The sequence below is a fragment of the Pan paniscus genome, chromosome 1, assembly GCF_029289425.2.
Source record: "Pan paniscus chromosome 1, NHGRI_mPanPan1-v2.0_pri, whole genome shotgun sequence".
Lineage (NCBI taxonomy): Eukaryota > Metazoa > Chordata > Mammalia > Primates > Hominidae > Pan > Pan paniscus.
The window spans coordinates 162,015,352-162,039,871 of record NC_073249.2 but is presented as its reverse complement, the minus strand read 5'-3'; the positions used below and the strand labels follow the sequence as shown (position 1 = coordinate 162,039,871).

The following is a 24,520-nucleotide window of genomic DNA, read 5'->3' as shown; positions in this document are numbered from 1 at the left end:
CATTTTCCAAATTTGCTTCAAAAAACTTACAGATCTAACAGGCTCGGAGGCCCTCCTGCAAAGCAGGATAAATAAAAGGAAATTTTTACCTAGGCACATTATAATTAGTATGCTGAAAACTATAGTTGTAAAGAGATAATCTTGAGAGCACCCAGATAAAAACAATGCACGTTGTCTTAAGACAGGTTTCTCAATCTTGGTACTATTAATGTTTGGGGCTGAATAATTCTCTCTTAAGTGGGAACGGCTATTCTTTGATTGTAGGAGATTTGGCAACATCCTTGTCCTCTAACCCCTAGATTGCCCCCGCCAACACACACACCATTGAGAACCACTGTGTTAAGCCAACAGTAAACATGCAGGTGACTAAAAAAGACTATATATTTTCTCTTAATTTATTTAAAAGCAAAAATTGTAACATAGGGTTTATAATGTATATAGATATAATATATTTGATAGCAATAGTGTAAAGGACAATAAGGTAAATGAAATTATGGTTTTGGGGTTATAATATTTTAGATGAAGTACATCAAAAGTAACTCTAAGTAGGTTGTGATAAGTTGTGGAACGCATATTGTAATCCATACAGCAACCATTAAAAAATTATACAAAGAGATGTAGCTAAAACATGAATAGTTTAATTACAATGAAATTATGAAAACATTTGATTAAGCCAAAATATGCCAGGAAAAACAAAAACAACTAGGTCTAATAAAAAACAAATATCCGAGTGGTAAACCTAAATTGAACAGTAGTAATAATTATATCAAATGAAAATAGACTGCATGCTCCATTTATAACAGATTTTCTTTTTTAATATTTAAACATTTTTAATTTTAGGTTTGGGGGTACACGTGAAGGTTTATTACATAAGTAAACACATGTCACAGGGTTTTTTTGTACATATTATTTCATCACCGAGGTATTAAGTGCAGTACCCAATAGTTATCTTTTCTGCTGCTCTCCCTCCTCCCACCCTCCACCCTCATGTAGACAGCAGAGTCCGTTGTTTCATTCTGTGTGTTCATAAGTTCTTGTCATTTAGCTCCCACTTACAAGTGAGAACACGCGGTATTTGGTTTTCTGTTCCTGCATTAGTTTCCTAAGGATAAAAGCTTCCAGCTCTATCCATGTTCCCACAAAAGACATGAGCTCGTTCTTTTTTATGGCTGCATAGTGTTCCATAGTGTATAGGTACCACATATCCAGTCTGTCATTGATGGGCATTTAGGTTGATTCTATGTCTTTGCTATTGTGGATAGTGCTGCAGTGAACATTTGTGTGCATGTGTATTTATGATAGAATAATTTATATTCCTCTGGGTATATACCCAGTAATGGGATTGCTAGGTCTAATGGTAATTCTGTTTTTAGCTCTTTGAGGTGTTGCTACACTACTTGCCACAATGGTTGAACTAATTTACACTCCCACCAACAATGTATTAGTGTTCCCTTTTCTCCACAACCTCGCCAGCATCTGCTGTTTTTTGACATTTTAATAATGGCCAATTCTGATTGGTGTGAGATGGTATCTCATTGTGGTTTTGATTTGCATTTCTCTAATATTCAGTGATATTGAGCTTTTTTTCATATACTTGTTGGCCACATAGTATGTCTTCTTTTGAGAAGTGTCTGTTCATGTCCTTTGCCCACTTTAATGGGGTTGTTTTTTTCTTGTAAATTTAAGTTCCTTGTAAGTGCTGGATATTAGCCCTTTGTCAGATGCATAGTTTGCAAAAATTTTCTCCCATTCTGTAGATTGTCTGTTTACTCTGTTGATAGTTTCTTTTGCTTGCAGAGGCTCTTAATTAGATTCCACTTGTCAATTTTTGTTCTTCCTGCAATTGCTTCTGGTGTCTTGTCATGAAATCTTTGCCCGTTCCTATGTCCAAGGAACCATATTGCACTAAAACCGCCAGTAAAATGTTGAATAGAAGCAGTAGAAATAAATATTCACACCTTGTTGAAACTCTGTTGGAACAGGCACATAGACCAATGGAACAGAATAGAGAGCCCAGAAATAAGGCTGGACATCTGCAACCATCTGGTCTTCGACAAAGTTGACAAAAGCAATGGGGTAAAGACTCCCTATTCAATAAAAGGTGCGGGGATAACTGGCTAGCCATATGCAGAAGATTAAAGCCAGACCTCTTCCTTACACCATATACAAAAATCAACTCAAGATGGATTAAAGACTTAAATGTAAAACACAAAATTATAAAAACCCTGGAAGACAACCTAGGCAATACCATCCTGGACACAGGAACGCACAAGGATTTTACGACAAAGTATGGCCCATACACAAAGGGAAAGTAATTAATAGAAACTGTCCATAAGGAAGTGTAAACACTGGACTTACTAGACAACAATTTGAATTAAAGGGAGCCATGTCTCAGGAACTTTTAAAAAGTATGAGACGCCAGGCACGGTGGCTCACGCCTGTAATCCCAGCACTTTGGGAGGCTATGGCGGGCGGATCATGAGGTCAGGAGATCGAGACCATCCTGGCTAACAACAGTGAGACCCCGTCTCTACTAAAAATACAAAAAATTAGCTGGGTGTGGTGGTGGGCACCTGTAGTCCCAGCTACTCGGGAGGCTGAGGCAGGAGAATGGCGTGAACCCGGGAGGCAGAGCTTGCAGTGAGCCAAGATTGCGCCACTGCACTCCAGCCCGGGCGACAGAGCGAGACTCCGTCTCAAAAACAAACAAACAAAGTACGAGAACAACATCTCATCACTTAGAGAATATCAATAAAGAGAAATTATTTTTAAAAATCAAATATAAATTCTTGATTTGGAAAGTATGATAACAAATGAAAAATTTACTACAGCACAGCAGTAGATTTGTGCAGGCAGAAGAATCAACAAACTTAGAATGTAGGTCAATTGAAATTATCCAGTCTGAGAAACTGAAAGAAAAGAGAATGAAGAAAAATGAACCATAGCAATGTAGGCAAGGATGTGGAGAAATGGGAATCCTCATACAGTGCTGGGGGTTGGTGGGATGTAAAAGGGTGCAGCTGCTTTGGAAGAGTGTGGCAGTTCGTCAAATGTTAAACATAGAATTACCAGATGGCCCCAGGATTTGACTCCTAGGTGTATCCAAGAGAATTGAAAACTTGTGTCTGTACACAAATGTGTACATGCATTGGCACAGCAGCATTATTCATAATAGCCAAAAAGGAAAACAACCCAAATGTCCATCTAGTGATGAATGAATAAACAAAATGTGGTAATATCCACGTGATGGAATATTATTCACTAGAAAGGAATGGAGTACTGATCCATGCTACAACATTGGTGAACCTTGGGAACATTATGCTAAATGAAATAAGCCAGACAAAAAGTCCACATATGATATTCCATTTATATGAAATATCCAGAATAGGCAAATCCATAGAGAATGTAAGTAGATAGTGGTTATTTGGGGCTGGAGGAAGGAGGAGTTGGGGAGTATGATTAACAGGATTTTTTTGGGGAGGGGAGAGTGATAAAAATACTCTAGAATTCAATTGTGGTGATAGTTGTTCGTAAGTTGGTGAACCTTGTGAATCAACAAATTTTGGACTCTTTAGAAAATAAGCTTCAACTGTACTAAACAGAGAATAGCATTTTCATTTAGTGTTTTAGAGATCCTAAAAGTAGTTAGTTATGAGCAAACAGATCAGATCAGTTTTTCAAGATCTAGGTCTAATTAGAAATCAGTTTTAAATGGACTACCCCTTCCATTTCTCTAGTCAGTTGTAATAATTAATTAGAATTGCCATTGAGCTGTGAATTTTCTCAAAAACTGCATGTCTTGAATATTTGAACTATGATTGGGAAAACTTAAATCAGAAATAAATTATTTAAAAATTTGTAGTATACACTCTAGCAGTTATTAATAGCATTATAGTCAGCTATGTAATCCTGTCAATATGAATGTACAAATTGAGTTTGAAATTTCAGATTCTGAGGTCCTTCTATGTCAAATGGTTGGGAGAAGTCTACCTTAAAAGAGAAGCTTTTGAGCCCATTTATTAAATGTCTATTAAACACCTAAATCTAACATCTAATTATAATCAGTCAAAGACAAAACATTTCACCCTTCCCTTTTTAATTAAAATAGGTAAAAATATATCTTAAGCACCTTTCCAGTTTGACATAGTCCCAATAATGTAAAGAAAAATGTAAGAGGTTTTTCAGCTGTTTGATATGACTGTGTAAGTTGTGATTTTTTTTTTTTTTTTTTTTTTTTTTTGAGACAGCGTCTTGCTCTGTCATCCAGGCTGGAGGGCAGTGATGCAATCTCAGCTCACTGCAACCTCCACCTCCTGGGTTCAAGTGATTCTCCTGCCTCAGCGTCCTGAGTAGCTCGGATTACAGGCACCCACCACCATGCCCAGCTAATTTTTGTATATTTAGTAGAGACAGGGTTTCACCACATTGACCAGGCTGGTCTTGAACTCCTGACCTCAAGTGATCTGCCTGCCTTGGTCTTCCAAAGTGCTAGGATTATAGGCATGTGGCACCGCGCCCAGCCTGATTTTTGTTTTTCATTTAACACTTGCCATATGTGGCAGTTGTCCAGCATGCAGCACAGCAGTGTTATCTACTTGCACGGTGTGTTCTTGTGTTACCCTGATTCCAGGGATCTCCCCTGCCAGGAGGCTGACTGCCTGTTCCAGGGAATCAACCACAGAATATATGATGAGATGATGTGATGAGGGGAAGAGGAAAGAAAAATGAACAAAAGACCTGGAAAATGAATGCTTGGTCCTTTCATATGGAGCCTAATGCTGCCACCCAGTGGTCAAATAATGCAGACAGACTTGCCAAAAAGTACATTGTGTTATGTAATGAATGCTGTGTGGATTTTTGTATGGACCGTGATAGATCCGAATCGTGTGACAAACACCATACAAAATATGTTTTAAAACATAAGCCTACTTTAAACAACAATTATGGGAGCACAGGTTATCTATATATTAACCCTAGACAATAACTTGGAAAGTACTTTTAAAAAGTGATTTTGGTTAAAAACTGGAAGTAAGGACAGCAAGCTGTTGAAATATATTTCGGCTGGGCGGGGTGGCTCATGCTTATAATCCTAGCACTTTGGGAGGCTGAGGTGGGTGGATCACCTGAGGTCAAGAATTCAAGACCAGCTTGGCCAACAGGGCGAAACCCCGTCTCTACAGAAAATACAAAAAATTAGCCGGGTGTGGTGGTGCACGCTTGTAATCCCAAATACTCAGGAGGCTGAGGCAGGAGAATCGCTTGAGCCCGGGAGGCAGAGGCTTTAGTGAGCCGAGATCCCGCCATTGCACTCCAACCTGGGCAACAGAGCGAGACCCTGTCTCCCAAAAAAAAAAAAAAATTAGTGCTGTGCAATACCTTTTTGGGGATGAATCGTTAAATCCAAAGTTAGGACTTAACCATTACTCATATGAAGAAAAAGACAAGTAGCTGAGAGGCAAATATGAATATGAACATTGGAAACATTTGTTATGTATATATATCAGACAGAGACATTTTATTATATCATTAATGTCACAGAATGAAGCATATTGATTTTGAAACATTTTTAACAATGGGAGAAAGTTATATTTTTAAATAAAAATTTAAAAATGTTTAATGCAGAAATAATAAAATTAATTCATGTTTCTGTAGGTCTGAAATCTAAAAGCTGGACTTGAAGCTATAAGAAAGGGACATTAGGGGCTTGATTCAGATCTCAGGAGAACTAGTGCAATCCCATTTTGGTTCTCCGTATACCTGACTCCACTGAAGAGACAAGACTTAGAAAAGGTGAAGTGGGGCTGAAGGTAAGGGTGAGACTGAGGAGTCCTTGAGGCAGAATTTTCTGAAAACAAATTTCATTTTGTATTTAAAGGGCTACCTGCTAGATGCTTATATTCTTTTCAGAAGAACAACAATAATAAATATCTTTAATTGGGCTGATAGCAGATGAGCCTAATGGAATTCACTGTTGACATTAACATATCCCAAAGGAATCTTCTGAGGGATAGTCAAGATTCCCCTTTCCCCAATTCTTACGATGGCTTTGAAAACTAGCCACCAGTTCAATTATTGACATGAGCTTAAAAATTGAGCTTAAGATACATTGTATTAAACTGGCAGTCAACAAATGATATTGTGACATTCTGTTTCTACATTCACTTGGAAATCAATGGGATAAAAGAAAGTCTACATTTACATGAAAATAAAAAGATTTGCTTTAATAAAAGAAAATTAACTTTTTAAAATCCAAGAATAAAATAGCGACTGCATAGAGAATGGGTTTCATAGTAGTTGTGTGCAAAAGATTGGATTGGTGAGCAACATTTAAGAGAGCCAACTAATTTGAAATTCTAACGAGAGGGCAGGTGCCCAAAGCGAGAAGCACATTAACCTTTGCTTTGGTAGGCTCTAGTAGATTACGGTGTCCAGTTTTTCCGGGTCAGAGTGTCAGAGACCATGGCCCATGACTATTTGCTGAAGGAACTGGGAATGGATGCTTAGAAAATATTTTTTGAAAGGTATTCATTTACTCATTCAACCAGTATATACTGAATGTCTACTATATGACAGGACTGTTCTAGGCACTAGGGATATGGCAATGAACAAAACATCAAAATCCTTATAAGAATGGAACTTACATTTAGGGGAAAAAATTAGTAAAAGGAATAGTGATCGCTGCAGAGAAAATAAGGTGGAGGCTAAAGAGTGTCTGGGAAGTCTTGGAGTTTAAATACATGGTCAAGGAAGGGTTCACAGTAAAACTGATTCTTGGGCAAAGACAGAACTTTAGGGAGTATGCCACATGAATATCTATGTAAAGTACATTCCAGGGACAGGGAACAGCAAGTGCAAAGGTACTGAGGCAGAAACATGCTTGGTCTGTTAAAGGAACAGCAAGCAACATTTAGGGCAGAAGAAGAGGGAGCAAAGTGGAGAATAGGAGACGATGTCACAGTGGGGTCGGGGAGGCAGAGGGCACAGACAATTTAGGACCTTTTAGGCCCTTGTAAGGACTTTGGCTTTTACTCTAAGATAGAAAGCCACTGGGATGCTTTGAGTAGAGGGATAATTGACTGTATTTATAGTTTAACATGCCTAGCTGCTGTGTTAAATAATGAATGTAGAACATAGCAGGGTCAGTTAGGGAGCTGCTGCGGTACAATCCAAGTAAAAATGCTGACTTGGACAAGCCTGGAAGCAGCAGAGGCAGTGATATGTGGCTGGACTGGAGACATTTTTGGAAGCTGGAGTCAGTGGGGTATACGAGGGTAAGAGAGGAGCCAAGTCCCCAGGAGTTTTGGCCTAGAAAAATGAATTTGTTATTGATTGAGATGGGTAAGACTGTGTGGGTGGAGCAAGTTTTATGGGTACGTTTTAGACATAAGATCCCTAAGTGAAGATGTTCCTTTATTGGTGTTCATTATACAAGTCTGGAGGTGAGGGGAGAGTTATGGGCCTCTAGAGGTACATATTTGAGAACCATCACATTCCTGTAAATCGCTATAATTGTGAATTGCATGAAATTGGATGAGATCACCAAGGAAGTGAGGGTAAGTAAAGAGACCAGGGGTTAGTCACTGTGCGTCTTAAGATTTCTCTTTCGATTTTGTTTTCTTGGTGAAATAGAAAGCAAAGCATCAGCTGAGAGTGAAGATGAGGGTGTATTGTTGGAGCTTCGAGAAAAGAGAAGGCTTGAAATAGTCACTTAGGGGAGTGGAGATCAGTGGGCAGGGTAGGGTGGGGATATAGTAGGATTGCCCAGGGGCATGAGGGTGAGGGGCCTCCGTTGAAGTTATGCCCATTCTGATAAGGAAATATTAGACTTGTAGTTCCAAAGTACAGAATGGAACCACTGGGTGCAAACTATTCATAGAGTGGTTTCAGCCAACCCTAAAAAAGACCCTGCTAAAGATGAAGTCCTCTAAAATGACTATTGTGTTTGATTTCCACCTGAATATTAGACATGTAAAACTAGAATATTATAGCTTCTCTAAAGGTCTTCCTTTTGTTTGGTATTCAAAGCATAAATGCTCATCAAAATTGTTTTCAGATTTTCTAAATATACCACTTTGTTCTGTCTCATCTGTAAGTTTCATGCTACATTTTAAATCAAGTCTTAAATCACATATAATCTGTGTGTTTGCTCACATGCATGTATCTAATAGGGACAAGTTCAATAGCCTCCTGGTGAGACCTAATAATGCCTGTCTCCTTCATTGCCATACTTTTTACAGAGCTGCTTATTAATCTTGCCATATTCCAAGATCAAGGGTATGGTCCTGTTTACAGTCCTTAGCCTGGCATTCCAGCCCTCCATGACTGAGGCCAGCTTCATTTTTCTACCTCATTTGCCACTGCCCTCTTCTGCCTGCCAGCTGCTACCATCACAGGCCTGGCTTTTTTGCCATCTGCCTTTGCACAGGCCCTGCCTTTCTCCTGGAAGGGTCACCACCTATCTCCTCATGTCCATATCTGACCTCATCTCCAAATCCTAACTCAGATGCTATCTTATCCATGAAACCAGTGCCTGTACCTTTCAAACCCACCCCCCCACCCGCCCATTTTCCTTGTCTGGAAAAAGCTTTAGCATTTCACTTCTATTTCTCTTTTGTCAAAGTGACAGTCCCCTTTTAGAATTATGTTTTGCATTCCTCTTCCTTCCCCTCCTAGGATATGAGCTATGGGAGGGCATAGTCCAAGTTTCATTCATCCAGGTAAACCTCATAGCACACAAGCCCAGTGCCCGCAATAGACCACTTATGAAGGAATGGATGTCTAGATCCTACAAATACAAAATAGAAGGAAAAATATTTGCTAACTTTATATTCTTTCCCTCTTTTGTGTTTTGCTGTGGTTGTGGTTGTGGTTCTTATGTAGGAATTTATTTCTCCCAGAGCACTGAGCTTTCTTTCAAAATTTTAAATCATCATTCCCCATTCACCAGTCCTTACACTAGAAGTTAGTTATCTTTGATAGGGCGTATCAGAAGGATTACCTTTCTCCCAGTATCACATGGGCTATAGTGAAACTCATTTTCTTTTTTTTTTTTTAAGGTTTAAATTTTTAATTGTGATAAAAACATAAAATTACTATTAAAGTGTACAGTTTAGTAATGTTCAGTATATTTACATTATTTTGCAACAGATCTCTAGATTTTCATTTTACAAAAGTAAAATCTGATAATTAATAAACTGCACTTTTCCCCCTCCTCTCCTCAGCTCCTGAAGAGAACATCATTTGACTTTCTGTTTTTATAACCGGGACTAACTTTTATATCTCACATTGGTGTAATCATACCATGTCTGTCTCTTTTTGAATGTCTTATTTTACTCAACGTAATGTTTGCAGGCTTTGTCTTTATTGTAAGATGAGTGACACCCACTTTCATTTCCTGTTCTAATATTTTCCTGTGCTGCTCAGTGAAGTTTTTTGCTGATTTCATAGGTCTCAGTTGGTTCTCACTGTGACTGGTGTAGCACCATCGGGAAGCCCTTTGAATAAAAGAATGTAATACATTTCCTATCTGGCTTCTGACAGTGAAGATGGTATAGAAAGACAGAAACCCAGGCTGTTGCTTTGCTGCATGCCAAGACATGAAAGAATAGATAACTACATGGCAAGAAGAATTGGGGAAGGTGGGTGAGAAGAGCAGGAGCATCCCAGATCCCAGAGTGAGCAGTCTGCTTCCCTCCCCCAGTCTTTGGAAAATCCCATTTGTAGAATGGACTGATGACTTCTAAGAGGGGGAAAGCTGCTAAAAAGAGTTCTTTATACCTGAAGTAAGGTCTGATGGTGTTGGTGGCTGGGGTCCAACATTCAGAAAGATCACCTATCAGCGAAGGGGCCCTAATGAAGAAGGCAGCTGGAGAGAATAACCAAGAGGCTGGAGACTGGGAGGAAGGGTTTTTGGGGCAGAGGCTCCACCTAAGAGGTGAGCAAGCTGTTTGGTGCAGCAGCCCTTCTCTAGGGCTGAACCCCTCGTCACCATCAACTCAGCTTTGACAACTATCAACTTACGGCAGGTCTCCTTTCATCTACCCTCTCACCTGCTTCCCTTCTAACATTCTAGCACAAACCCCAGACATACTTTACTACCAGGAAAAAAATGTCGAGGCAGAAATTCAAGCCAGATTCTTTGCCCATCAGCTTCACTCTGTGAAACATTCCTTTACACTGGGCTTGTGTGAAGACGCTTTGTATTGGTCTGTCCCCACAGTAAGCCACTTTGAAATGAGATACCAGAGGACGCAGCGTTCTTTCAGTCTTGTCATCCCTCTTCCTAACATGGACCACTGAGAACTACTTTAGCAAGGAGTTGAGAGAGACCTATCATCTGTTCCCTCTGAGGCTGGCTGCACTTTTAAAAATTGTGACCGTTGTTGGTTCAAAAACGATTGCAGTTTTAATTGCAACGTGAGAAGGCTCCTGTGTGTTACTGGAAGCTTTACTCATCAGTCATTTCTAAGTTCTTGCATATTAAGTCACATAATTCTGCATTGATAAAAGGTTGCTGCACTTTTGTAAAAGCTGAAACTAAGGCATTAAGCTGAGCAGTGCTACACCATCTGATTTACTGTGCTGATCACTGTGACCGCTTGTGAGGACATGTGGCCCACTTTCAGGTCAGAATCTCTGGGATGGTGCCTGAAAACCTGCATTTTAATATGCTCGCCAGGCGATTATTGTGGAGACCAAAGCTCTGAGTTTCCCATTGCTCTCTAGAATGTTTCATGTTGTTTTCCTTGATGTCATTTGTCAGTTTCTACACCTATTGATTTATTCTCTCACCACTCCTCTTGTCACCAGGCACACTTAACATCTAATTCAATATGCAGCTTGATGTCTTAGCCACTCCTCCTTCAGAGGAATACTGACATTCGGTGTTGATATTCTGAGTCCGTGGGTTTAACTAGCTGTGATCAGCAGAAGCAGCTGCATGCAGTGCTCTAATTTTTTCTTTTCCCAAAAAGTTGGGGTTGGGAGTGAAGGTGCTGAGACTGGTTTGTGTCTTGCAGAAATTCCAAAGGCGATGTTGATACAGAAATTTAAAAGTCTTATTTAACAAAGGGGTTTGTGTATTTTTTGATAGTTTGGGTATTTATCCTGTTATTCTATATTCACCAACTCAAAGTGGAATGCTTTTCTTATAAATATCTTTAATGAATAAGCCAACTTTAGATTTTAAAACTAGCTGCAATTTTATTTTCTCATAGGTATCATCTTTAAGAAATGAAAAGCGAGGCTCATCATATCTCATCTCTGCCCCAGAAGGTGGTTCAGTGGAATGTGTTGACCAGCATTCTCAGGGCACAGGAGCATATTACATGGAAACTTACTTAAAAAAGAAGCGAGTATACTGAGTTAAGCTCTCTCCTAATAACCCCCTAAGGTTCTCTGCAGTATCTCTGCTGTTCATCGCTGCCTTAACTTCATTCAAACTAGCCATATCCTTTAAATACGGGTTTATAGTTTCCCAGAAGGAACTGTGTTGTGCAGCAGGCAGAAATGCCAAATAAAAAATAGCAATAAGAAGAGACATCAATTGAGGACATTTTCCACTAGAGTCAGATGCATCTTAATCAGTGTGCTAACTTACAATCCATTGGAGAAACTAACAATGTTCCAATATTCCTTGATTTAGGACTGGGAATAATTCTGACACCATATATAAAAGAAGTTTGAAGCAATAAATGGGAAACAGTGTTGTTTCCTGAGCCTTAGAAGAATGAGTTTCTTATAAGCCAATGTGCATTTCAATTTACTTTCCCTAGAAGTAATTGCATTTATAGATTTTTAGGACTTTTCCTAGAACTACAAGGGTGCAAGTACCAAATGTGCTGATGGTAATATTATAAAGATGCTCTACATGCACACTCAATTACGCCCACACCAGCCATGCAAAATTAAACCCGGTAAGAGAGTGACAGTGATGTCCAAGGTATCCACTACTACCGATGCTTTAAGATGTTGTTTACCATTTATACCTTCTGTGAAAAATAGAAGGTATTTTAAGAAAAGTAGCTTTGGTGATCTAATAAAGGGTTTGGCAAACTACACCCTGGGTCCACATTTGGTCTACCACCCGCTTTTGTGCTGCCTGCAAGCTAAGACTAATGTTTACATTTTTAAATGGTTGGAGGAAAAAAGAAAACTTATGACATGAAATTTATATGAAATTCAGATTTCAGTGTCCATAAATAAACTTTTATTGGGACGTTGCCATGCTCATTCATTTACGTGTTGTCTGTGGCACTCTTATGCTACAAGGGCAGAACTGATTAGCTTCAACAGAGACTGTATGGCCTACAAAGACCATATGGCCTAAAATTTCGAGTATCTGGCCATTTATATAGTTTGCTGATCCCTGATCTAATAGCACTAATTCTAATAGCAACTATTCCTTTCAATTCACCTAAAGACAGACCTTTAGCCTTTAGACAGACTTGTAAGTGGAAAGGAACACGTGTTTCTGTGCTCATTTCATAGCATAGACTAGTAATGATCTAATGACTAGAATGGGGCCTATTTTGATCACTAAATGCCCTATTATTTCCACAATATAGTAAAGCAGTCAATACTGCACTTTCTGATGGAGTCTTAAGGAGTCACAGTAGTTATAACCATTTTGAGCTAATAAGCTATACCTCACTCTCTGCTTTCTCTCTCACTCTTTGATAGTGTGTTAGGGTGAAAAATCAGTTATTTAACCCAATTTACTTGTGAAAGAGGTTTTATCTTTATGGACTATGACTTTTGACATCACCATTTCTTGAAGACCTTGGTATTAAATGCATGAGAAACCTTTTGCCATCTAGAAATTTCTAAGTTTGTTTATGTTATAAGACTGTAATTAATTGATAGGGAATTTGGGATCTCGATCCGGGGCTTTTTGAAATCAGATCATTAAATATCTCGTCACTTTGGGGACTTGTTATTTTTAACTATGATGTGGATATCCTGTTTTAATTATGAAGTCTAGAATTGGTACATATGTTGTATGCTTTGTAAAGAATTTCACTTGGTCTAATTTATTGCATATACTAGCTTCTGTTGGAAAATGACTGACAGCTAGAAAGTTTAAGGTAATTTCTAAGTAAGTATACTACCTATAAATAACTGATAAGAATTAGGCATCATTCAGTGATATAGCAGATGACTAATGGGTTTTTCAGGCCCTGCACTTCTCTTTCCCATTTTCCTGTTGCATTCAGCCTCTTCAATGCTTAGTCACACCTCCACTATAGTACAAACAAACAGAAGAAAGGAAAGATGGTGAATTTTGCAACAGAGCTGCAAAAAGTCAAAGCAGGAAGAGGTTGAAGGAACTAAAACAAACAAAGGTGTCTGTCTGGACTACAGCACAGTGGACAGGCCATCCATACTGGCCTGTGCCCCGTTATCACTGGGCACAACAGTGAAGTGCAAATCAAGTGGTGTTTGTTAGTAGTAAGGACCAGAACCCACCCCTTCCTCCCCCCAAAACTATACTGTTATTTTTCTATGTAAGCAAATTGTTTGAAATGCTTTGAAAATGAAATCTTAATATTAAAAGGCATATGCATGTAAAGTCTTTAGTATATTTATTTGTATAAAGAGTAAACAAAGTGCATATAGAGTGGCCACAGGTTTGACACAGAGACCTTGGTGATGTAGGCTATGAACAAATTTAAATGGCAACTTCATTGCTGCCACTGAACCAATCCTGAATTTGGGCTCAACAGGTGAAAAGTAACAATATCAAACGAATACTAAACAGCATAACAACAAAAAGATTTTCAGACTCTTGGTCATGAAGACCTTAATTGTTCACATTGAATCAGTGACTAAACATTTTTGATTGATTACCCAGCTACCTCCAAGCAAACTGAAAACTGTCTAGTGGATCCTGAAGTCCATAGTGCCTCTAGCCGGGTCTTTCCTTTCAAGTGTTGCACCATAGGGTGATGATGGTAAAAACAGGGATCAACCCTTGTAGATCGGTGGTAAGTATGGAAACACTCTAAGAACAGTGCAGCGTATGTGGTATTCAGACTGGTTGCATACAGCATTCAAAACCAGTGCTGGAATTTGCCCCAAAGTGGTAGAGTTATAAAAGGATATACATTGACGTTTCTTAAAAGCATGTGTAATAGCATCCAGGTTCTGGGAATGAGTTCTGATTAAAGGTATACTGCTTAGGAAAGCACTGGCACAGGCTTAGTTCTTGAGAATTAACATGCAGCAAATTATCTATTCCACAGCTATCCCCCCATGTAGAACCAGTTTTCTCAAAAATGGGTGCTAGTGGTCACCCAAAGGAACAGGAGCTAAGCCACTGGAGAAACAAAGTTTAAGTCCTACTGGTGAGAGAATACAGTCATTTTTGTACAGAAACAATATATACTACCTGGTATCTAATATTTTAAGAATGCATGGTCTAGTACTGTATAGATACTGAAATTTGAGGGCTAAGTCCATCAATCTTTATCTATGATTAATGTGCCAGCAAAACATTTCAGATCAGCTGGCAGCAGGGAAAAGCAATCATCTTCAGACATTATTTTGGTCAACTCCTCTTGTTTTCAAAAATCCCCTTTTGGTAATGCAGTTGTGATGGTGAACTAGCCAGATGAAATGGTGGTATATTCTTTCCACAAGGAGGAGTGCTTAAGTGCTTTCAAATATTTTGGTTGTCATTATGTGTCACTAAGTTACTGGTACCAAATTTAAAGAGGAAGTCCTTACACATATTAAGCACTACAGTGTGCCTTATACATGTATATGTACTGAAGTATGAGTTCAGTGACTTTTTGGACAGAACACAAACTTTTTTCATTAGAAATTTTTAAAAAATGACTTGGGCATTTGTTGCAGGAGAAGGACTTGATAATCTGTGGAATTTAAATGTTATTCATGCTTCTTATTTTAAAAGTGCTTCAAATCCTTCAATAAGGTTCTGAAAGCTTGTCCGATTGGATGGTTGGAATTCCCAGCATTTCCTCATAAGTTGATAAACCTGTAAAAAGAAAGAAGTAACAACAGTAAAAATGTTAGATTTGGGAACTTTAAAAAATAACAGAAACATCAAGAGTAAGAAAATAATTTTGGAAATGCAACGACTTTTCCTTAAAGACTAGAAAAACAAGAGTATTTGAATAGTTTAAAACACAGAAAATGGGATACAACTCTAGTTCATAAATAATATTTTAACATTTGAGAAGCTCAAGGGTTGACTGGCTGCAATAAAATCCAGGTCATTCCTGTAAACCAGTTAGAGGGTGAAGCAGAAGCTCAGATCAGACTTGAACTTTCCAGACTGGCTGCCTCACTCTCTGACTCATACTGTTCAGTGTGTCTTACACAGTCTCAAGAGTTTAGTATTAAAGGCTCAATTCACTTAGAAAACTGAATTATAAATGCTAATAAGTGGGATAAACTTACAAAAAATGCAATTATATGTATTTGTCACACTAAGGCTACACCAAAACCTGTCCCTCTGGGGCAAGCAAGTGGATAAAGAGGGGCTGGCTTTTGGAGGGAATCCTTGCTCTGAACCTAACTGGTGGCTATCATCTAGCCCCAAAGGTGATTTCTCAGTTATCTTATGTGAAATTCAGCTTCAGAAAACTATTTTACAAGGACTTCACTGTATCATTTCCTCGCTCTCCCCTCTACCCATTGCTGGATAACTCAAGCTGCGAAAACATAATAGAAATGGAGTGTTATTACTGTGATGTGGCCCACAGATACCTCATCTGGACAGTTAGGTGGGCACGGCAGGCGTTTTCCTTCTTTTAATGTATTCACAAGTCTTGTGACTGTCATCTGGCCATGGGTTGGGCCTATCATTTTCAGGAACAACTATATAAAATAAAACCAAACAAAACGTTTAACTTTGCAAGTATTTACATAAATGCCAAACAGATTAAGGTGAAATTTCTACAATCAACTGGAAATTTAAGTAGCAATAAAAAGGCTTTTCTCCTTAGTAACTTTAAATAAAAATCCAAAATCCTTATTAGCTTTCAATGATCTGTCTCTAACCAGTGTCTTAGACTCTACCAACCGCTCCTTGTGCTTGTGCTGGTCAAGGAGTCTGTTCCCAAGAAAATGATCTGATTTAGGAATGAAGGAGGCACAGACAAGGCTGGTCCCTACCCAATGCTACCCCACTTAACTTGCTCATTTTCCCATAAAACTGCCCTTCATCTCTACACAGATAAGATCCTTGAGAGTCAAGGTCATCCTATAGAACTCTGGGCTCATTGTGAAAGCAAGACTTGAGAGATTCACAAATAACTGTCAAGTAGCAAACCAAGTTAATGGGAAAGTGACACTTTCCATTATAATACATTGATTGGATTCCATTTAAAAACAAAAGTTAACCAAGCAGAGGGATGGACACATTTTAAATGGGTACTGGATTCAAATGAAGAGAAAAGTAGGACTTACAGCCATGGGACTAGAATCTGAATCACAGTAAGTCAGCAGCTCATGCAGAGTGACTCCAAAAGACCAGACGTCAGAGGCAATATAAAATTTCGATTGCATTAAACATTCTGGAGCATACCTTGAAAGGAAGCAGAACACAAAACTTCATTTCCTGGGAGGCACACTCCATCCGACATTACAGGATAACTGAAAAATCACCTCTTCGGTTTTTCTTATAATTTAATAGAGCATCTGACTGTGTATTATATATTTTACACGTACCATGTATACGCTGCTATGGTGCACATCTGACCTATAGTACGGTATCCTTTACAGGCTCTCGGTAGCACGTATCTGCCCTAAAATAACACGCCAAGTCTGTGCTCTTCATTTCACTGAGAACATGCTCTCAGGGTATGGGAGGAGGTGGCCATGTAATGATAAGCCCCAGGTCTGATTTGCCTGCAGGCTCTAAATGAGACAGCAGTGGCCTCACTGCACAATGTGGCATCGCTGTCCAATCCTCTTCCAGCATTGCCTACTTTGCTGAATGACACCCACTTGCCCAAGCCAAAAATGAAGGCATTCCACCGCACCCAATCTCCTTATACACTCCTTGAACCTACTCACTTCTCTCAAATCCTACTGTCACTATCCCAGTCACTGTCCTAATTCATGCTGTCACTAGCTCTAGCCTGAGCTGTTGAAGCAGCCAAATCAGACTCCCTGGCTCCAGACTCCCTGGCTCCAGACTCCCTGGCTCCAATTTTGTTCCCTTCATTCAGTGGTGGTCTTTTTAAAACAAAGTCTCCCTCCTTAAACTCTCCAGCAGCATCCCATTGTTCTTGAGATGAAGTCCCAGCTCCATGACTCAAGCTTCCTCCTGCAAACCTCCTATTCCATGATCTGACCTCACTGAGGTTCAGTTCCTGGGAAATCGACTGCTCTTGTCTCATTCTTCCTAGTCACGCATGCTGTCTAGCAACCGTCTGTCTAAACCTGCATGAATCTTTCAGGTTTCATCTGAATACTCACGACTTCCAGAAAACCAAGCCCGAACCCTTCTGTATGTTTCCTGCTCCGTGCCGTTGGCTGCCTAGCGTGTTAAACTCTAAACTCGGCCTACTTGTTCACCATATCTCCAGTACTGGCACAAAGCAGGACCTTGATGCATTTTCTTAAATGAATGAATGAATAAGTTTAGGCTCCATAAGTGGGAGAGTTCTATGTTTGTGTCCATGTAGGATGCACCTAGGGGAGTGCTGATTGGTTATGTCGTTATGTGGTTACGTGGCAGGGTGCGGTAGAGATGTAAGCAGCCTCTCCCCTGGACAGTGTTCCCGGCTGAGACATGGTTGTAGCCAGTGTGTGGCCTTCTAACCTGGGGACCTCTGGTGATTCATGAGACAGCCAGGTCTCCCGTAGGTTTTGCTCTGCTCTGTCCAGGAGTTCCCTGAATCTGCAACACCCACTCTGTCCTACAGCCTCCCTCTGCAGGTATGTGTTTAAGAAAGGAACTAGATTCTCTCCACCTGCTCACAGTTTTAAGAACTGCATCAGATGAATGCCCTCTCCTGGGAAGCTAGGAATGTTGAGCTGGTGGTTAGATTTCTTTCATTCCTTGGAAGACGGTGTCATATGAAGCTCAGTCATTTATATAGGCTGCTTTCAATGAAACAGGCTGAAAGGTGTGTTTCTTGAAGATAAATATCAATCAATTCCAAATGTTCTAAACCTTCTCTAACCTTGAGTCAGGCCAGAGGAATAAGACACATTAATATAGCCAGAAAGGGCCTATTAAAACAGTGTAAACTCTATGAAGCATTGATAAAACCTAGTGGTTTGATTCAGTTACCAAAACACAGGGCTGTCCCGGTCATCCTTGACGGTGTAATACTCCTTATCGGTTTCAATTGCTTTGGTTAAACCGAAGTCTCCAATTTTCACTTGGTGTTCACTCTCAACAAGGACATTTCTTGCTGCCAAGTCCCGGTGAACGTATTGCCGAGAACCCAAATAGTCCATCCCCTGAGAGAGAGAAGTAAAAGTCAAGCACATTGCTAAAGTCACTTTAGATTGTATTATCTATCACTTCATCAGAAAAAATAGAAATGTCATTTCATTCACATATCACTGACAATTTTTTTGGTTCTGACTTATGCAAGAATATTAAGAACAAACTGATTCAAAGAAATGCACATTAAAATAACCATATTTAAATCCGTTTACTTTCTTAGTAGAAGCTAACTTTTCATCTAAATAATGCAGAGAAAAACAAACAGTATAATTATCATAAACTTACCCACTTAGAGTCAAATTACAAACCAATTACCCAGGACAGAGTGCCTGATGTCTTAATCTGTAACATGATGTCTTTATTTTTTACCTTACAAATCTGAACGGCATATTTTAGCTGCTGTTTGAGGTTAATTTTGTTCTTATTCTTTGGAAGATATTCCTTAAGGCTTCCCGAAGGCAGAAATTCCATGATGAGCTTAATACCATTTCCTCCTGTTTAGAAAAAACATCCATCAGTCTGAGGCTGCCAAATGAGGGAACCATGGGAGAGGCAAGGGCACAGGATATGAGACAGAGGCCCTGAGGTGACGCCAGCTTCGCCCCTTCATTACAGGCATGTTACTTGACCTCTTATGCCTCAAGATCCTCAGCAGTGAATGGAGATGGTAACAATGGTGTACCTACCTCACAGGCATAAGCACTCACTGAGATAACAGAGTGCTCTGTAAACCACAGGCAAATGACTGTTTTCAAAAATTATCATCAGCTGTCAATTTCACTACCATGAGTAGATGCTGGCTTGCAAATAAGATACAATTATTAGTAAATATTACTTGCCACTTTGATTTAGACAACTAGAAAATGAAATACCCTGGCTAGTATTGGATCAGAACAGGAAGTGGGTGGAGGTAGAGTAGGAATCAGTTTCATAAGGCATAAGTGCAAGTGACGTGGAGAGACAGTGCTGGAACCAGCCCCTGGATGGAGGGGGCCTGGGTGGCCTCCTCAGGAGCCCTGCAGCTGCTGAGGGATTTGACAGTACATATGACTTGGAAGCCTTGAGAGTGTGTGGGAACCACCAGCTAGCATGTCAGACGCCCAGATAAGGCCACGGAGTGCCTGTTTTGCACTGGCCTTTATGACCCTAGACAGTCACCAAATCTTTAAACCGGACCCCAGCCTTGCATAACATACCGTCTTCTGTGCAGATTCCTTTGTACTTCACAATGTTCTCATGATAGAGGTTCCTTAAGATCTCGATTTCCTTTTTCAGATCAGCAATGTGGTTACCTCCACTCTCAGGCTTCAGAGATTTAACAGCCACCTGCTCCCCTGTATTGTCCCCTTCGGGGTCATACCTGCAGAGCTCAACCTTCCCAAAGTGGCCCTGGAGGGAAAGATGCATGTGCTGTTATCAGGGAAGCCCCATCGTAGGCCACGGAACACAGAGAAGTCTTGCTCCTCACAGCCGTTCCCCTGAGGGCCAGGGGTTCTCGCTGTCTGGCCTTGCAGGCAGAAGCCTCTCACCTGGACTGTACTTGCTCACTACAGCCCCCTCGCTCTCTTGGCCTCACAAACTGTCCCCTCAGTTACTGAACCAAGACAAAGTAGCAGGTGACAACGAACCAACTCATCAGTCCCAATTTCTATGACCACAGGAAATGAAGGTTATTTCTGGGCCTGCAGGACAACTGCCGTTCTCTAAAAGCCCTGGGCTTACGTTACGGGACAGGCCCCACAGCATGGCTGAAAAGAGCAAATGCATGAGGAGTCTTTAGAAGACGTGAGATCAGGTTCCAGCCAAGCCACCTGACAGCAACAGTGGTGGCCAAGTCCCCAAATCGGAGCTGGCTCCTGATGCACTCGCTGCATACAGAAACTGGCCTCGGGGACGGTGGGGGGAACTAAGGATGCCATGCTTCTGACAATGCCTGGCACAGAGGCTGGCACACAGCAGATCCTGGAGATGTATCAAGTCTGTTTCATTAACCAGACTACAGAAAATCTGTATAAAGACACAAATCTCAGTAGCTTCTCTAGTCACAATTAACTGTTTGGAAACTCCCATTTAAGGTCCAAAGAAAAGCTGATACTCTGTTTTGGGATTCTGTGCAATAAACCTATCCCTGCTCTAAAGAGCCTTACAGGGTTGGGTATGGTGGCTTATGCCTATAATCCCAGCACTTTGGGAGGCCTCCTTGCTTGAGGCCAGGAGTCTGAGAGCAGCCTAGTCAACATAGCAAGACCCCATTTCTACAATAAAAAATAAAAAATATTAGCCAGCATGGGGGCGTGTGCCTGTAGTTCCAGCTACTCAGGAGGCTGAGGCAGGAAGATTGCTTGAGCCTGGGAAGTTGAGGCTGCAGTGAGCTATGATCACACCACTCACTCCAGCCTGGGACACAGAGCGAGACCCTGTCTCTCGGGGGCAAAAGAAAATGAGAAGCTTACAGGATATATATGCCCAGGAGTCAGAGGCAAGGATTTTCCTATTCCACCATATCTATACCTACTCCCCCATCTCTCCCTCTTTCCATTTTCTTCTGTCCTGTAGAGAAAACTCAAGTCTCTCAAGGGAGCTGCCCAGAGTCCCGTGTGCATACGCAGTCGTGCATGCAGGCAGGGACATGCATTCCGTCCGTGCCGTGTGTCACATGGAGAAAGACACAATCCCTTGTGATGAAAGTGGCCCCCAAATGCAGTAAGGTGCTTTCGCTCATGGACCTGGCCCCAGAATGAAAAAGAATGGAGAGCAGCTGTACGTGCAGAGAGTGGCGCTGTGGATGGCGGAGGGCTCTGCCATCAGCAGCAAGCAGCACGGGTGTAACTTACCTCTCCCAAGTCACGGATCCTCTTTAGGAAGCGCTTTTCAAAATGTGTGGGGTCCACTTCAGTTGCTGGTTTTTTTTCTGAAACAATATCTGGATCTAACAGAAGAGAAAAGAAAACAGAGTGAAAAGCAGGCAATTGCCAGGGATTGCCACCCAGGCTCCTGTTTCTCCCCAAGCTGGGTTAAAGCAGCACATGGCAGGTCTTACTCTGCTCTTCAAGCTTATTAATGTCTCTCATGATGGCTCGGAAGAAAGGCCTCTGATTGGGGTCATAGTTCATGCAGCGGGTCATGAGGTCAGCCAGCTCCTTACATGATGGTGTCACTGGCCTGCACCGGCTTTCATAGAATCTCTCTTTCTGTAAACAAGAGAGGCACATGGAAGAAACCAAAGGAACCACCTACAAACTTCTCAGCCCCAGGTCAGGTGGAATTGCCAATTCCTCATTCGATTCTCAACATCTCCACTTACAGGTAGATTTCATAAGTGTTTGTTACTGCTGCCTTATTCTTGCAAGGGGAAATCACAGTCCTAATACTGAATAGTCCAAATTCAAGGAGACTGGGCACTATAGCCCAGTCCCAAAAAGCTTCATTCAAGTAAAGGCATACAACCTTTCTGGAATACAACTGGGCAACATGTACAAAAATCTTCAGATTCTTCAAACCCTCTGATGCATTAACTTCAATGACTGAATGACTCAGAAATATATCAGGTATGAACAAATATTTATGTACAAGGATGTTTCCTGCAGAATTAGACAGAACACTGGAAATGTGAAAACTTAAATGCCAAATATAAAATTAGTCAAGTAAATTAAACAAAACAATTAACTCTTACATTAAATTTGTAAAAATTATGATTTAATCTCACAGAAAAGCATTCGCAGTATTAAATGAAAAAACTCAGAATTTTATATAACTCTATCTAGCATGGCCCCAATTTTGTTTAAAAAAGAGAGATACAAACAGGCTGGAAGACAAAATGCCAAAGTGTTAACAGTGGTCAGGGATGACAAGAATGCAGTGATTGCTATTTTCTTTTTTTAATAGTTTCATTTTAAAAATTTTCTTCAACTGTTTATTACTTTAAATTTTAGAAACAAGAACTTATGCTACTTTTGGAAGATGAAGTGAAACCACTGCATTCCAGTTTCTACTTCATAGCTGGACTCCAAGGGTACTAAGTTCCTCTCTGGTCCCCGTGGGCCCTGGAGTGGGGTGGGGTGGGGAGGCCCCAGAGGACAGGGAGGAGGGAGGACTGGAATTAAGGAGCTGAGAATTGCTCTTGTCCTTGAGTGTCACTCACACATCCCTGCGTCAGTGCAGCCTGCAGAAAAGCCATCTAACCCAAGGGGACTTAGGTGGAGAGAAACCCCTATTTTGTTAAAGAGACGGGTCCTTCCTTACACCACCCTGTATGCTGTTCAGCCCAGGGTACGCAACATGTGCTCGATAAATACTGACTGATGACAAAGGGTATGTTGTTTCATTTCCAAGGATCCAAGGAAGTTAAAAATAAATATGAATTTCCCAAAAGCCTAGGCTGAAACTTCCAAATAGCAGATCTGTAGATCTGATGGTTTCCCTGCGGGTTTAATATCCTTTCCCAAGTCCTGCACCATCATTAACTGGCAAGTCGTAAAGGTTCTACCTCTTCAATATCTCCCACCCTGCACTCTGGACTTCCGCTGCCATTTCCGGACATGGGGCTCCCACTGCTGAGAGCCTCAGGGCCCCTGTCTCCCTCCCGGTCTCTCCTCTGTCCATCCCAGCTACTGCATCCAGAAGAACATCCCAAGGCCAACCTCCAAGCCCCTCCCTCCTCCACCCAAATCCTTCCTTGTCCCATGCCACCCCCAGTAAAATGTAGGCTCTGCAGCCTGGAATCAGGGACTTTAAAAATCTGAACCCAAATGGCCTTTCCCACCTGATCACTGTTATTCCTTTCCCCACTCCAGACACTCAAGGCCAGGCACACCAAACTACCCAGGCTCCCGACACAGCACTGAAACCAGGCTCTCACAGCCGAAACTGATGCCTGCCCCCTCTAAACAACAGGAGCACATTCCAATTACAGTCACTGAGATGAAGGGACAATGGTCTTTCATTGTGATTTTTACTACTTTACCCCTTTGGAGTTAGAGTCTCCGCTTTTTCCACAGGTAGATTTGGAGGAGGCCCATACCTCGCCTGTTTTGCATTCTAGCTGAGGAACCCAGGTGAGTGGGGCTACCTGAGTCTCAGTTACCTGATCTGTCAAATGAGGGTAATGACACCATCCTACCTAATTTGCAGGGCTCTTAGGGTGACACTTTCAGGTATTCTTTCTGGAATTCTTACCGTTGTTATGTTAGCCTAACTCCCTACCATACCCTAAGGCCCTCAAGGGAAGGCAAGGCCTGTATCTTATTTCATAGTGAACCTCCAGCTTTTCCCAAGCTTGATGCCTGATACACAATAGGAACTCCATACGTATTTGTGTGGTAATTTTGCTGAATAACAGGCACTTAAAATCTCAGATAAATAATACTATAACATCTATCGAGCTTGTACTGCATGCCTGTCACTCTATATGCATTATTTAATCTTCACAACAACCCTACAAGTAGTTACTGATTATCCCCATTTTATAGATGATGAAACTGAGGCTCACGGAAGTTCAGTTACATTTGTGAGGTCACACACCCAGTAGGCCCGTGAAGAGATTCAAACCCATGCCCGTCTCTTCCCACAGTGCCAGGCTTCCGACAACTCCTGGGAAGCCCACGAGCACCTGAAAGCCCTCACTTGCCTCACGCCCCGGGAAACACCTGCTCACCTCAATCAGCGTCTTGTCTTTCAAGGGGATCTCGCCATTGTAGCAGATTTCCCAGAGCGTGGTTCCAAAGCTCCACTTGTCAGCAGCCACACTCAGGTTCTTGGAGTCCTCAACACACTCGGGAGCAATCCATGGGATTCGTTCAATGCATTCTGGAAGACAACAGACACACTGACGGAGCAGTTTCTGGGATCTCCTAGGGATTTCAATTACTGTCACTGCAGCCAGAACAGTGAGCCAATGAAGGAACTACTTCAAGCAGTGTGCCCAAACATGGCCCATGGCCACATAGGCCCTGTGCGGGGGGCCTGCAGGCGTGCAGCCCTCCAAGCCTCCGCCAGCACTTCTGATACATCAGTCTGAGTCACAGCCAGCAGATGGGTCCCTGCCTCCAAGCTCCCCAGGAGGGTCGTGTGAAGCCAGGCTTCTGAAGCCCT

The 24,520-nt window shown here is 41.2% G+C and overlaps 2 protein-coding genes across 5 annotated transcripts in view; one reads left to right on the top strand and one right to left on the bottom strand.

Annotated features, from left to right (window-relative positions):
• The window catches only part of RAVER2 (ribonucleoprotein, PTB binding 2), an 88,735-nt gene extending 75,165 nt beyond the window's left edge, over positions 1 to 13,570 (top strand). For 2 of the 3 annotated variants that reach the window (XM_034966717.3, XM_034966722.3), the window contains exon 12: positions 11,217 to 13,570. In XM_034966717.3, the coding sequence (XP_034822608.1) occupies positions 11,217 to 11,363 (147 nt within the window). In that variant the 3' untranslated portion in view covers positions 11,364 to 13,570. Of the gene's footprint in view, positions 1 to 5,652; positions 5,808 to 11,216 lie in introns of all 3 variants that reach the window. The other variant, XR_010110953.1, reaches the window with a different exon arrangement.
• Positions 13,567 to 24,520, bottom strand: part of JAK1 (Janus kinase 1) — a 132,604-nt gene continuing 121,650 nt past the window's right edge. For both annotated transcript variants that reach the window (XM_034966665.3, XM_034966708.3), the window contains exons 17-25: positions 24,084 to 24,235; positions 21,471 to 21,621; positions 21,265 to 21,359; positions 19,627 to 19,819; positions 18,800 to 18,924; positions 18,269 to 18,441; positions 16,435 to 16,552; positions 15,733 to 15,843; positions 13,567 to 14,998 (exon numbers count right to left, since the gene is read on the bottom strand). In XM_034966665.3, the coding sequence (XP_034822556.3) occupies positions 14,903 to 14,998; positions 15,733 to 15,843; positions 16,435 to 16,552; positions 18,269 to 18,441; positions 18,800 to 18,924; positions 19,627 to 19,819; positions 21,265 to 21,359; positions 21,471 to 21,621; positions 24,084 to 24,235 (1,214 nt within the window). In that variant the 3' untranslated portion in view covers positions 13,567 to 14,902. The remainder of the gene's footprint in view (positions 14,999 to 15,732; positions 15,844 to 16,434; positions 16,553 to 18,268; positions 18,442 to 18,799; positions 18,925 to 19,626; positions 19,820 to 21,264; positions 21,360 to 21,470; positions 21,622 to 24,083; positions 24,236 to 24,520) is intronic.